The sequence below is a fragment of the Rhinatrema bivittatum genome, chromosome 10, assembly GCF_901001135.1.
Source record: "Rhinatrema bivittatum chromosome 10, aRhiBiv1.1, whole genome shotgun sequence".
Classification (NCBI taxonomy): domain Eukaryota; kingdom Metazoa; phylum Chordata; class Amphibia; order Gymnophiona; family Rhinatrematidae; genus Rhinatrema; species Rhinatrema bivittatum.
The window spans coordinates 86,388,782-86,404,322 of NC_042624.1; the positions used below are offsets into that span (position 1 = coordinate 86,388,782).

General features: G+C 42.0%; 1 protein-coding gene across 1 annotated transcript in view; it reads left to right on the forward strand.

Moving 5' to 3' along the window:
- Positions 1-9,379: 9,379 nt before the first annotated feature.
- Positions 9,380-15,541, forward strand: part of LOC115099808 (atrial natriuretic peptide receptor 1-like) — a 73,271-nt gene continuing 67,109 nt past the window's right edge. Inside the window, exons 1-2 of the mRNA XM_029617657.1 lie at positions 9,380-9,424; positions 11,802-11,892. Of these exons, the coding sequence (XP_029473517.1) occupies positions 9,380-9,424; positions 11,802-11,892 (136 nt within the window). The remainder of the gene's footprint in view (positions 9,425-11,801; positions 11,893-15,541) is intronic.

The window sequence follows — 15,541 nt, forward strand, 5'->3', positions numbered from 1 at the left end:
AGTTGAATTTTGAATAATATTCCTTCAGTGTAACTCAAGTCACTACATTGACTCCCTCTCTGCTTCTGCATACACCTCAAACTTCTCTTATTCACTCACTTGTGCCATCACCCTGCAGCTCCTCATTACTTCTCCTTTTATCTTCCCCCTGCCTCTTTCCTCATGAACTGTAGTTGTCAAATAAGCTGCTCTGTGCACGTCTCTGTCACGCTTTCCACCCCTGCTGTTCCATATGCTTGGAACAGCCTTCTTGAGTTGGTGTGTCAGCCCTCTTTCTGGCCATATACAAATCCAGCCTAAAACTACCTTTCTGAGTCTGTTTTTAAATCTTTAAGCTCTGGCTGTCCGTGATCACAACCTTGTAAATGCTGACCATGTTTTCTGTGATAAATACATTTCCTGAAGTTGCTTATTTGTCTTTGTGCGGCTTAGATTGTAAGCTCCAGAGAGCAGGGACTGTCTGTGTTTCTGTACAGTGCAGTGTGTGTCTGATAGCACTATAGACAAAAAGTAATTGTAGCTTTTCTTTTAAAATGCAGACGTGCAACTCAACTTTATATGTAGGTTGAGGGATTTTCTCAAGAAATGCCTACAGTACAGTGTATACAATTTTATCTGTTTTTCTCATATCAGTTGAAGTGCTGGATATTATGGTACTTAATAAAAAGGGCATTCTCTTTATGTAAGTTCGTCACAGATATCTTTGACTTGGTGAGATGGCTACAGGATGTGAATAATTAATGAGTCACAGTTAGGTCCTCCTCTGTATACATTGTAAGAGCTCACGCTTGTCCAGCAGTGGCTGTAGTTCTAACACCTATTTGCACGTACACTGTTGTAAAAGAATACTTTTGGTATCCAACTTGTAAACTCCTTGTAAAAAAAAAAAAAATAAAATAAGGAAAAGTGACAGTTCAATCCCCTTCTTTATCTTGTACAGTGCTGTGTAAACTGTCAATTTTAAGTCCAACTTAAATTCAAATGTTGTGCACATGCTTTTCAAAACATTTTGTAAGTTCAACTTATCTTAATCAACAAGCAAAATAAAGCTATATTATCAACTGACAAGCCTGGTCTTCCAAACGTCAATAAAATATTTCAAAACAGACCCATCAAATAACACCCAACAATTAAAATAAGGATTGTAAAAAAAATTCCCTGTTATCCATACCTTGGAACTTTTGATTTCCAGATGACCTGAAATTGTCATGGATTAACAGGCAGAGAGTAACTTATTATTATTGTGGGATAGTTGTGCACACACATGCTCTCTGTCAATACCCCACATACACATATGCTCTCTCTCGCTCTCCCACACTTTTCCGCACACATGCACTCTCACGCACATGCAAACATGCTCTCTCTCCCCCACACACAGGCACACAAGCTCTCTCGCTTTCCCACACACAAGCACACATACTCTATCTCACTCTCCCAAACACATGTACACATGTTCTCCTCCACATATATGCTCTCACTCCCCCACACAAGCACATACGTTCACTCTCACTCTTCTGCACACATGCTCTCTCACTTCCTCCTTGACCTAGCAGGCAGCAGCAGTCTTCTTCAGCTCACGTGGCCAAGGGAATGACCTCTGGCCATGGGGCCATGCCAGCATTGGACTACTACCGGCAGGGGTGCGCCTCCTCCTAAGCAATGTGGCCCAGCCGAAATTGTCGGCATTGTCAACCTGGTCCTTGTAAATGGAAAAGCAGTGCAGCCCTGCCAGAATCAGCAGTGTTGCCAGTGGGCTCTACTGCTTTTCCATTTACTAAGGCCGCGCTGACCATGCCGTCACATTCAATGATCCAGTGCTGCCTTTCTTTGGAGAGGACTGGCCGGTGCCCGGTCGCACAGTTCTTGTTGGCGCCTTTTCATAGCAGGCTGTGGCTATGTTGGCCATAGACACGCTACGGCTCTGGCTTCAGCCGCCACCAGCTTGGGCTCCCGGGGCGGGCCCTCTTCTATTTCTTCAGCCACAGGTTTCTCTTGGGCCGCAGCACCAGCAGCCCCTTTTCTTCTCTTTGGTGGGAAGTAAAAAAAAAAAAAAGCATAATAAAATCAGGGTGAGGCGGCTATGGCAGGAAGGTATCAGGGGGCGATTTTTCCACCTCAAAATCTTGCTGCCTGAAGCGGTCACCTCACCCTGCCTCAATATAGAATGCTCCTGAGACCAACATATTGTCAAATGTAAGTACACATTTTCTTTATTTGAGATACAAACATGATTATAATCGTCTTTCTTGTGTTCATAGAACCAGCCATTTGCCCTGACATAGCCAGTTTGATGACATATTGCCAATGTTGGCGTCTCTTTACAGCATTACTCTAGACTAGATTGTCAGTTGATAATCAACAGGCAAAAGAAAGCTGTATTAAGTAAGATAAGCTGGACTTACAAAATGTTTTGAAATGCATGTGCACAACATTCAAATTTAAGTTGGACTTAAAAGTGGTTTGGAGAGAATATATGCAACACTTATAATCACTACACAATGATTTTAAATTTCAAGAATAAAAAAAAATTATTTAAAAAATGTGGACATGATTGGGTCCTGTTTTAGGTCATTCAATCTTTGACATTGCTTTTCAACGCTGAGGTCCTTTCTCCAACCAAAAAATGTTTTTTCACCATTGGTATATAATAAATTGGTTGCAGGAGCATACTGTTATATTCATGGTATTGTGATGCACATTAGAATTACTGTATTACTATCACAAGGCAGAGCTGACCAGTGTTCGTGAGATGGGAGTACAAATGATTAAACTGGCTGTCTCACCATGCCTGGGCCTTACATTATATTAATGACAAGATGATGTGCATACATTTGTAAATCAATAAGTTGGTGGAAGGAAGACATCTTTCAGCTTAGATTAAGACCTCTGTGCCTGAAAGTAATTGCCTTGAGGTATCAATGATAAGATGTGAGCTAAATCCAAACAATAATAAGAAGGTACATGGTAGCAGAGCAAGCAGTTGCTGGTTACTTTATTAAATTCAGGATCGCCTATATATCTCCAGACCAAAGAGATATAAGACATTACGACCATACTATATTGTAGCAGATTTAGAAACCTTAAATAATTTGTAGCAATTAGAGCATTAAGCTCCTCCTTTTTTATTTGAAGACTTAATCCCTAAAGATATATTAGTGATTCAATGGGGTTTTAAAAAATGCCTTCCTGTATAATTCTTGCCATTACTATGAATCTGTTAATCTGAGTGCTGCTAGGTTAATCCTTATTCTGATAACACTGTGAAAACAGAATATGGCCAATTTGAAAAGTGAAAATATAACAAATGTATTAGAACAAAAACAAAAAAGAGAAAGTAAGCCTATAAATAAGACCTACAAGATGCAGCAAAGGCCAAAAATGGGTACGTTAATAATTTGGGAATTTAGGGGTAATACTGTAAATGAATGGCAAAGGTTAAAACAAAGTACCGGTAATTCAAAGGAGAATCTGTGCACGGAAGAAATTGTAGTTTGGTTCATTATTTAAATTTGTTTGCCATTTTACCCCTAGATTCATCATTCTACTATATTTATAGCAGAACGGCGTGTCGTGAAAAAAAAAGGAGCGGGGGAAATAGTGGGCAGCCAGCCGCACGCTATCACTCCCCAATAGCGCCACGGGAAAAGGTGTAGTTATTTCCCACGGTGCTGCTGGCGATATTGTGAAAAACATTATCACCCGTAGCGCCGCAGAGAGCTAACCCTGCCCACACGCATCCCCTTCCCCGAATTTGAATAATACCACCGCAATGCGGCCGGTGTTGCATCGCACAATAAAGAATGACTCTTGGTTTGTTTCAATTCTAAGTTAATTTGTTTATTTCACTGTGTCATTTAATTTGTTTTCTATTAAAGGCAATGGGGGAAACAATTCATCCTATTCTGGACTGAGACACTGGGGTTTTCTATCCAAGATTAATGCCACTCGCAGGCAGGCAGCAATAGCAGAGGGAACAACACTCCAAGACACCAAAGAGCAGATTTTAAATGCCCTGCATGCGTAAATCCTGGCCTTTCCACGCGGGGCCGGGCCTTATGCACGCCAGGCGAATCTTTCAAGAGGCCCGGCCACGCGCGTAAAGGCCGGGATGCGCTCAAGTGCCGGGCCCCTTGGAAGGGGCGGGCCGGAGGGCGTGTTTTGGGTGGAGGAGGACGGGGTGGGGGGGTGGCCCAGGACAGCGCGATTGTTGCCCGGCGCACGCCCTGAAGTAACTTTGGAAAAAAAAAAGGTAAAAAAATGTTAAATTGCTTTTTAGAGGATGGGGAGGAGAGGGGAAAGGAGTCTAGGGTAGGGGGTAGGAAAGTTCCCTCCCATTCTGCTCCTAAATTGGAGAGAACTGGGGAAGGCCCTGATGAGTCGCCGCGCGAATGTGTACAGAAACGACCCCTCCTTTCAGGCGCATGTTATAAAATCGCGTGCCGGGTAGCGCGCGTACATGGACGCGCGCCTGTAGTTTTTAAAAATCTACCCCTAAGAGTGGGGTAAAAATGGTGCAGACAGTAGCATAAATAACCCAAGGAAACCTAAGAGGGGCAAAGGACACCAACAACAGTAGAAGGATCATCTCAACGCACCAAGGCCATACGAAAAGGGCAACAAGAAAAGTGGCAGAAACAGCTCAGGGCACTGTGAGAAAAGCAGAGCAGTATGAACCATAGTGTGAACACCTCGAGGAACCATGGGAGATACAAATCAATATGGATGGTGGCATGAACATTCAAGTCACCACGAAAGGGACATTTCTTTCTTTGTTTTGTGAACGGCATGAGAGGCTGGCTGAATACTTTAAAAAAAAAAAAAAAAAAGTCTAAATCCTGTCCAAACTTCCCACCCCACCCAGGCTGTAAGGAGGGAGACTTGGTGCAGCCCTGTCTGATCTCTCTCGCACGGCTTCACCTGTCACCAGGATGCACTGTTCTGCCTGGAGCCAGGAAGTGTGAGATATCATTGCTGGACGTGTTAGGTTTGTGCGCGTAGATGAATCACAGATTTCTTATAACCATCCAAGAGCACAGAAATGTAAGCAGCACAAGGCTGAATGGTTGGCTGGTGTCAGGCTGCTGAAACAGCATAAAAAAACCCTAAAAATTAAAACTCTTTTGCATGCTCCAGCGCATTTTCTCTAACTTTTTATGGGTGCGGTGTGTGGGGTCAGTAGATTATTTTATAAATCAGCTGTTGCTATGAGCTCTTGACTGGCGGAATGACTTAATGTCAGCTTTGAGCTGGAGTTAAATTTGTTGTGTTAACAAGTGGGCATTGGGTATCAGGAGGCAATAGCTAAAAGCCTAATCTACATGGAATTTACATGTGATGAGTGCTATCGGCTAAGTAGTTTTTTGGGTGCACATTTTGGATGCACTAATCCCCTTATTGCATTGGGTGTTACTCTACCGTGTTCAACCACACATAAACCTGTGCGCTAGACTGGGTGCACTTTATTGCATTGGCCTGCAAAAGAGGAGCAAAGGAAATCAACAACATTAGCTGGTCAATGACCATTTATTTTTATGCACCATAGTTCCAGAATGTTCATTGCGGTTTACAATACAAATAGTGCATTACAACATTAACAGATTTAAAAATACATTAAATATCTGCCTTACAGCAATTCAGAAATTGTTGATGAAATAAAATCAATAAGAAAAATTAAATAAAAATGACCTAGTAAGGCAACTAAAAACTTATAACAGTACTGTAAGAAAATCAGTGTAATAAAGGCAGAGTTTGTGTAAAAAATTGGCATGAATTGACAATACTGCTACTTGTGCTGGTCTCAGGACTTTCTGGAGGAATAGCCTTCCCTCTTCCTCTGCAGTTGCTACATCTGCATCTCAATGCCAGTGACCTGATGGAATTTATTAATACAAATCACACGTGGGTAGCGGCTTTTAGCGTTACAATGTATACCCTAATGTGGGCACACATAGATAGCAGCTCAAGCAGTCACTTTTGTTACAAACAGAGCGCAGTGAACTACTGATGCTTGCTGACTATGTACACTGTCAGACATAGTGCAAGACTCGCACACAATTCTGCACACATTGGAAAAGGTCATTCTCTCTATCTGTACCTTTCCTACAGGCACTGACACATGACGTCTTCTGTAGTACTAGTCTTACCCTGATGATATACACTGCAACCCTGTGACAGAAAGATTATAGTTTCTTCTATTACCACTAGGACTCTGGGGCAGTGACTAAAGGCACACCTTGCTTCCTCCTCTCAACCTAAATCAATTTTATAAGTTTTTCTTTAACTGAATTGTGGGGCAAAGAGCTTCAAAAACCTCTGCCTTCTCTCTTTCTGAGAGTCAACAGAGGAATGATTGAAAAAACAGGCTGCTCATGGTTTCACTTTCACCTAAAAAATGATGAAATCATGACATGCAGCTGCCAGCTGGGATAGGTTGGTTGAAAGAGTACTTCAACTTGATTGTACTGCTTCTTCCTTGTCCCATCCTCAACTGGCTCCAGTCTGTCTGGCTTGAAGTTAAAAAAAAACAAGTACATTTGTTTTTCTTCTCCCATAGACTTTAATGGCACCCAACCAAATGAACTGAAAAAGATTCAGGTTTTTTGAGAGCATCATTATTTCGGTTCACTTGCAACAACCCGAATGGAAACTTATTTGTCATGATTTCCCATTTGAATTCAAAGAAATGACCATCCCTAGTTAATAATAAGGTACTGCTAATAAAAATGGGGTACAAGTTACTTTATTGGACTTTTTTTGCTGCCATTTTAAGTAGTTCAATAGAAAGATGAATGTACATTATTTATGAATATCAACAAATGCCATTGATTTCACCTTGTACAGTAAAGAAAAGTGCTAAACTCTTGTTATTGAAATGAATCACCTTCTGTTGTGCAGCTAATGCATACATAGATAAATCCAGGCAGATCTGAAGTTTCTGATAATGCTGTCTAATTATTCCCTGATTGCAGAAACATCTTGCAAACCTCAGAGTCTACCACTTATCTCTCTTAATTAGTGTGATTTAAAAGGAGTCTTGCTTTAAAGATTATTCCTAACAAAAAGCCTTAACCTAGGTGAAGATTAGTTAATGGAAAAAAAAAGATTTGGAAAGATAAAATAACCCTGTTGTATGATGACATTTCTAATAATAGAAAGAGATTGGTCACTAGCTGGCAGATATGTCCTCTGCACTTACACTCACTCACTCACTCACACACACATCCATGCACTCTCACACTTACTCACATTTCAGCCTGTCTGACTGAGATTCTCCTGATGCCAGACGTGGTCCAAGAGGTGGAGAACCAACTCCTCCATCTGAAAATAGGCCACAGAAGAGACCTTTCAGTGTAACAACTGGCGGAGCTCTGTACATTGCAAACATCCTTTCCTCTGACATCCTGAGAGTGCTGTACATTCATATACTGCATACATTTGTACTGCAACACACATGAAGTAATACAGCACATTCATACTATATTAATGCAGGAATAATATAGCATGCAGATACACCAGTAAAGCACAATACATATACAGAGAGTAAATATATTAACACATATACATACATCAATAAGTCATATATGCAGTATGCACACTGCATACTTTTCAACACATGCATAGTATGTAGATAGTAATATAGTACATGTATGATTACAAGCAGCCTGCAGTGTATATTGTAATATATATATATATATATATATATATATATATATATATATATATATCTCCACGTACATCACATGCAGCGTATACAATAGATGCAAAAGCATCGTAGCACACAGTACTAATATATTTTCAGAGCAATAACTTGCTTAGCTCTCACTCTGTATATCAAAGTAACTTTAATTGCTGACGTGGACTTCTACAGAGCCTGCAGATTCAGATTGGCTTTCTCAGGGCTGAAGCAGACTCCAGAGTTGGAAGGAAAGCATTGAGGAGATTAAGGAGCTTGGAGTTGGGAAGAGAGCATTAGGTACAGATACCTGAACGGAGAGTGGATCCCTGAGCTGGCCGTGGCCGGAAAGAAAAGCGCAGATCCTGGAAAGAGGCTGAAACCAGAAAGCAAAGGGACGTGGAAGATCTCGGAATCCCGCAATTCTTTTCTCTCTTTCTTGTCGTTGTTCCCACATGTTGTACCTTAAGTTTATCACCTCAACTCTTCTTTTATCTTGGGTAAGTAAGAATTCCTCTTAAGTAAATGTCCATAAATTTAAAGAAAATATTTTTGGTTAACCACAAAAATCCCGTGTCTCAGGAGCCTTTCTTCTGACAGTCGGAAGCCTTAACTTCTTCCCAGACTGGATGCAGAAGCAGCATGATGGGAACGTAGATAAGATTGGATGGGGAGCAGCATGGATGGGAGTGTGCATAAGACTGAATGGGGAGCAGCACGATGGGAGCGTGCATAAGACTGGATGGGGAGCAGCATGATGGGAGCGTGCATAAGACTGGATGGGGAGCAGCACGATGGGTGCTGGTATAAGACTGGATGGGGAGCAGCATGATGGGAGTGTGCATAAGACTGGATGGGGAGCAGCATGATGGGAGCGTACATAAGACTGGATGGGGAGCAGCACATTGGGAGCGTGCATAAGACTGGATGGGGAGCAGCAGGATGGGAGCGTGCATAAGACTGGATGGGGAGCAGCAGGATGGGAGCGTGCATAAGACTAGATGCAGAAGCAGCACGATGGGAGCGTGCATAAGACTGGATGGGGAGCAGCACAAGACTGGATGGGGAGCAGCACGATGGGAGCGTGCATAAGACTGGATGGGGAGAAGCACGACGGAAGCGTGCATAAGACTGGATGGGGAGCAGCATGATGGGAGCGTGCATAAGACTGGATGGGGAGCAGCACGATGGGTGCTGGTATAAGACTGGATGGGGAGCAGCATCATGGGTGCTGGTATAAGACTGGATGGGGAGCAGCATGATGGGTGCTGGTATAAGACTGGATGGGGAGCAGTACGATGGGAATGTGCATAAGACTGGATGGGGAGCAGCATGATGGGTGCTGGTATAAGACTGGATGGGGAGCAGTACGATGGGAATGTGCATAAGACTGGATGGGGAGCAGCATGATGGGAGCGTGCATAAGATTGGATGGGGAGCAGCACATTGGGAGCATGCATAAGACTGGATGGGGAGCAGCAGGATGGGAGCGTGCATAAGACTGGATGCAGAAGCAGCATGATGGGAGCGTAGATAAGACTGGATGGGGAGCAGCACGATGGGAGCGTAGATAAGACTGGATGGGGAGCAGCATGGATGGGAGCGTGCATAAGACTGGATGGGGAGCAGCACGATGGGAGCGTAGATAAGACTGGATGGGGAGCAGCACGATGGGAGCGTTCATAAGACTGGATGGGGAGCAGCACGATGGGAGCGTTCGTAAGACTGGATGGGGAGCTGCACGATGGGAGCGTACGTAAGACTGGATGGGGAGCAGCATGATGGGAGCGTACATAATACTGGATGGGGAGCAGCATGATGGGAGCATACATAATACTGGATGGGGAGCAGCTTGGATGGGAGTGTGCATAAGACTGGATGGGGAGCAGCACGAGGGGAGCGTACATAAGACTGGATGGGGAGCAGCACAATGGGAGTGTGCATAAGACTGGATGGGGAGCAGCACGATGGGAGGTAGATAAGACTGGATGGGGAGCAGCATGATGGGAGTGTACATAAGACTGGATGGGGAGCAGCACAATGGGAGGTAGATAAGACTGGATGGGGAGCAGCACAATGGGAGTGTGCATAAGACTGGATGCAGAATCAGCACGATGGGAGCGTGCATAAGACTGGATGGGGAGCAGCATGATGGGAGCGTGCATAAGACTGGATGGGGAGCAGCACGAGGGGAGCGTACATAAGACTGGATGGGGAGCAGCATGGATGGGAGCGTGCATAAGACTGGATGGGGAGCAGCACGAGGGGAGCGTACATAAGACTGGATGGGGAGCAGCATGGATGGGAGCGTGCATAAGACTGGATGGGGAGCAGCATGGGTAGGAGCATACATAAGACTGGATGGGGAGCAGCATGGATGGGGTACTTCATGGGGGAAGCCCGTATGAAAGACTGAGCAGTTCATTTCTAAAGAATTCTTCCTGTTCTGTGCCTGAGGAAAAACAGCCTTTAGCTGATAGGAGGACCACAATTATTTCTTGCATATAGCTCATAATTAATGAACTCATTCTTTCTGCTAGGAGGGTGTTTACCAGTGAAGGGAGGTGATGTTAAAGCAGTGCTATTAACTAGGTTCCTCGTGATATTAACTTGTCTGTTTCAGAGATGGAATATTACTCATTTTCTGCAGGAAGACTTTTGACAAGTCCTGGCTTTTACATTTCCACTCCAGTGCAATGGCTGTAACGCCCCTATTCCATGACATCTATATACTGTCTCCTTAGTCTCAGCTTGCCCAAGGCACAGGAATCAAACCCTGCTCTCTTGTATGGTAGCATGCAGTGCTGCCACTGAGTCCTCAGTCTTACTTTATTTTTTTTCTCTCTCTTGGTAATTGTCTGAAGTAAAGTGTTTAGGTTTGATTGCGAATACTGAAATTCGGAAAACTAGATGCTAGGTGTGAGTTTTTGCTTCTGTGTTCTTGTGCATTATATTAACAAACCATCATGTCTGAAGTATTTAGAATATTTTTCACTACTTTGCTTAGAGCTGATTATTCAAGAATAGCCAATATAGTACTTTTTAATTCATTAGTTATAAATTTTTATTATACATTCAATCAAGGATTGCATAATTGAAATATCAATGAATAATTAACAAATAAACATATAAGATATTAATTAAGAAAAGGAAAATAAGATAAAGTTTGTTAACCTTTTCATTCTTTTTATCAAACAGATGGAGGGAGTTTAGTTCTAATATGGGAGAAAATTATCAGGAAATATATTTTAATACACAATTAGCATATCCTGGACCTTCTTTTCTTAACTGGCAGCTGAGGTAGAAGTAGACTGTCTCATCTGATTAAGAAATGTCTTTAATTGGTCGGGAACAAAAAAGATAAATATATCATCCTGTCTTTTTACAATACACTTACAGGGAAATCGTAATTGAAATGAAAATCCTAATGATATTACATCCTGACGATAGGCCAAAAAGGCTTTTCGTCTTGATTGGGTGGAAAAGGCTAAGTCTGGAAAAACTTTTATTGATTTTTGAAGATAGGAAATTGGAAATTTGTTAAAGTATTTTTTCATTACTGCATTAACATCAGCTGTAGAATAAAAAGATACCAATAGCGTACCCAAACTTATTACATTATTTGAGGAGTCCTCTAAAAAATTAGAGAGGTCACCCTGAAACAACTCTGTACCTGGTAAATCCCTTCTTACTGGAAGAAAATAGCAAGCCAATATAGTACTTTAAAATGTTCAAAATGTTATCTAGCACTTATTGCAATGCTGCAAAATATTGACTTTATTGCTTGAAAGGTTGTCTCACATTGGATAGCAATAGTCCCATTGTACCACAGCGTTTCTCCTGGCCTAATATCTCCTTGTGTAAGAGGAAACAGTCAAATGATCTGGACAAGGGTGTGCATGTGATCACTAGGGAACTGGATGATTGTCAGTAGCTGCTCTATCGCTTGACAATTGTCTGCTGGTCATTCCTTCGGAGAATACCTCTAAAGTAGAACTATGATATGACTTATGTTTCTATCACATGGTTTAAGATAAAGCTTGAGGGCCGAGAGCAACTCTCTTAATGCAAGTGGATTCAGAACGAGCAACATAAAATGGCTGTTAACTTTGTCTCTGGTTTTTGACAGGATGTGTCTTGTTGGCATGACCTGGACAATACTGAATATGACTGCTGGCCTGTAGATCAACCAAATGAACAAAACATGATTCCTTGTGGGGGTCAGTATTTATTGTGATATTACTGCTTCAGAGATGTGCAAGTACTATTATCATGCAATCCTATATTGTCTGTTTGTCATAGCAACAAAGATAAGAATGGGTGGTACTCCCAGTCTGGCCAGTTGCCTTCCTTTGGTTCTCTATCACTTGGTTAGATGAGGGTATAAATTCCCATTCTCATACCAGCACCAGCTCTGCCCCCCCTCATGTCTTTTACTTGAGTTCTCGGGCCTTTCCCACCATTGCTTTCTGTATCCGTCTCATCTATATCTGCCATATACCGTAAGGGGGCAATTTTCAAAGGAGTTATGCACGTAAATGTAGCATACTATTGTAGCAATTTTCAAAAGCCCACCTACTCAAGTAAAGTGCATTTTCTCGAGTAAGACACAGATTTACTTAAGTAAATGCTTTTTAAAATCAGGCCCTTAGTGAATAATACTAGCCATTCAACTCCATATCCTTAGTAAATATTTATCATAGATCGGATTTAACCAGCGTAATAACATCCAGCAGAATGTAATGGGAAAAACCATGCACAGTGTGTGCTTTCCTTTTTAATGTATTCATTTAAGATGGCAGCCTAAGAGCACTGGGAGAAATAAATCCCAGTATTTATCCATCCGACAGCCAGATGCACAGGGGTAGTTAATAATATGCTTCACACTGAGTTGCCAATGTGCCTCTACATTGCTCTATGAGAGGGGACTTTGCTTTCTGGGCCCATTCAGTACTTAGCATCTCCGCTAAAACTTTCAGCTCTGATGCCCCTCGTTGCCAGCAGTTGTGGCTTCCCTTTGTTTCTCTGCTTGAAAATGTGAAGAAAATGATTTGCTTATTTGATATAATGTCATCGTGTCCAGAATCATTGTCCTCACTCAGATTTGTCATAATGTAGAGAAAACTTGAGAAGGAGCAACTGGAGTGCAAACAGATGTCAAAACAGAAGAGCAGGGCGCATTGCAGTGCGCAGCCACCAAATTAATTTGGTAGATTTCCAGAGTATGATATTAGCAGCACCACATCATCATGTTGATCTGAAAACATTGCTTAAATCAGCAGCACAGCAATAATGGGTGATTTCAATTACCCAAGTATCGACAGGGTGAATGTTACATCAGGACATAACTAAAGCAGTAAAGTTCCTAGATGAAATAAATGATTGCTTCTTGGAGCAGCTGGTACAAGAACCAACAAGAGGGGAAGCTATTTTAGATCTGGTCCTTAGTGGATTTGGTGCGAGAGAGAAAAGTGGTGGAAGCCACTTGGCAATAGTAATCACAATATTATCAAATTTGACTTAATAGCTGGAGGAAACGTACTAAAGAAATCTACTGTGACAGCATTTAACTTTCAAAAAGTTGACTATCATAAAATGAGGAAAATGGTTAGGAACACACTGAAAGGAGCAACTGCAAAGGTTAAGAGTTTAGCTCAGGCATGGATGTTGTTTACAAATATCATTTTGGAAGCACAGACCAGATGAATTCTATGCATTACAAAAGGTGGAAGGAGGACTAAACGACTACTAGCATGGTTAAAAGGTGACATGAGAGAGGCTATAAAATCTATAAGAACATCTTTCAAGAAATGTTAAAGGGATGCGAATGAAGAAAATAGGAAACAGCATAAACACTGGCAAGTCGGAAGCAAAGCATTGATAAGGAAGGCAAAAATACAATTTGAAAAAAAGCTTGCTGTGGAAGCAAAAACATAATAAAAAAAATGTTCAGGTACATTTGAGGTAAAAAGTCTGCTGAGGAGTCACGGACTATTAGATGATCTAGGGATAAAAGGGGCACTTAACAATGACAAAGCCATAACAGACTAAATGAATTCTTTGCTTTGGCATTCACTGAGGAAGATAAGCAATATACCCATGCCAGACATGATATTCAAAGGAACTGAAACAAACCTCAGTGAACCTGGAAGATATACTAGGACAAATTGAAGAGTAGCAAATCACCTGGACCAGATAGTTTGCATCCCAGAGTGCTGAAAGAACTGCAAAACGAAATTGTGGATCTGCTATTAGAAATTTGTAAGCAATCAATAACATCGCCTATTGTACCTGAAGTTTGGAGGGTTGCCAGTGTAATGCCAATTTTTAAAAAGGGATCAAGAGGTGATCCAGGAAACTACAGACCAGTAAGTCTGATGTCTGTGCCAGGCAAAATGGTAGAAACTATCATAAAGAACAAAATTGCTGAACACATAGGCATAGTTTAATGGGACAAAGTCAACATGGATTTCCTAAATGTATTTAAACTGTAAACCGTTATGAATGCCACGGCTAATGTGACGGTATATAAAACAATAAAACCATAAACCAAAAAACCATTGCCTAACAAATTTGCTACATTTTTTTGAAGATGCAAATAAACATGTGGATAAAGGTGAGCCGGTTGATACAGTGTATCTGGATTTGCAGGAAGCATGTGACAAAGTTGCACATGACAGACTTCTTAAGAAATTAAAAAGTCATGGGATAGGTGGCAGTGTCCTATCGTGGATTGCCAACTGGTTAAAAGATAGAAAACAGAGAGTAGGGCTAAATGGTAAATTTTCCCAATGGAGAAATGTGAATAGTGGAGTGCCTCAGGAATCTTTTTTGGGACCACTGCTCTTTAATATATTTATAAATGACTTGAAAATGGGAACAAGTGAAGGATTCAGATTTACTGATGACACAAAATTATTCAAAGTTGTCAAATCACAAGAGGATTGTGAGAAATTGCAAGAGGACATTGCAAAACTGGGAGACTGGGCATGCAAATAGAAAATTAAATTTAATGTGGACAAGTGCGCCCGAGCCGATAAACAAAAAACCCACCCGACCCTTTAAAACACATCTTTAGCTTCCCCTACCCTCCTGACCCCCCTAAAAACTTTTTTAAAGTACCTGGTGGTCCAGTGGGGGTCCCGGGAGCGATCTCCCACTCTCGGGCCGTCGGCTGCCACTAATCAAAATGGCGCCAATGGCCCTTTGCCCTTTCCATGTGACAGGGGCTATCGGTGCCATTGGCTGGCCCCCATCACATGGTAGGAGCAATGGATGGCCCGCGCCATTTTTAAAGATGGCGCAGGCCTGGACCACCAGGTACTTTAAAAACCTGGACCACCAAGTAATTTAAAAATGTTTTTGGGGGGGGGGGGGTTGGGAGGGTGGGGGAATCTAAAGGATGTGTTTTAAAGGGTCGGGGTGGGTTTAGGGGTTGTTTTTGTGTGCCATTTTTCCTGCCCTCCCTGAAAACAATAAGAGAATCCCACGAACAATTTCGTGGGGTTTTCCTATCAGTTTCAGGAAGCCCCCGACTTCTGACGAGGTTGAAAATATCATACGATATTTTCAATCATCAGAAAAACGTTTCACATCCCTAATTAGTATAGCTACGTTTAAAAAAGCTTTGGACACGTTCTTGGAGGAAAAGTCCATTAACCATTATTAATTATTTTTTATATACTGACATTCAATCTGAGATGTCACATTGGTTTACATTCAGGTACTGTAGGTATTTCCCTATCCCCAGAGGGCTTACAATCTAAGTTTGTACCTGAGGCAATGGAGGGTAAAGTGACTTGCCCAAGGTCACAAGTACTGACAGTGGAACTTGAACCCTGGTCTCTTGGTTCATAGCCCACTGCTCTA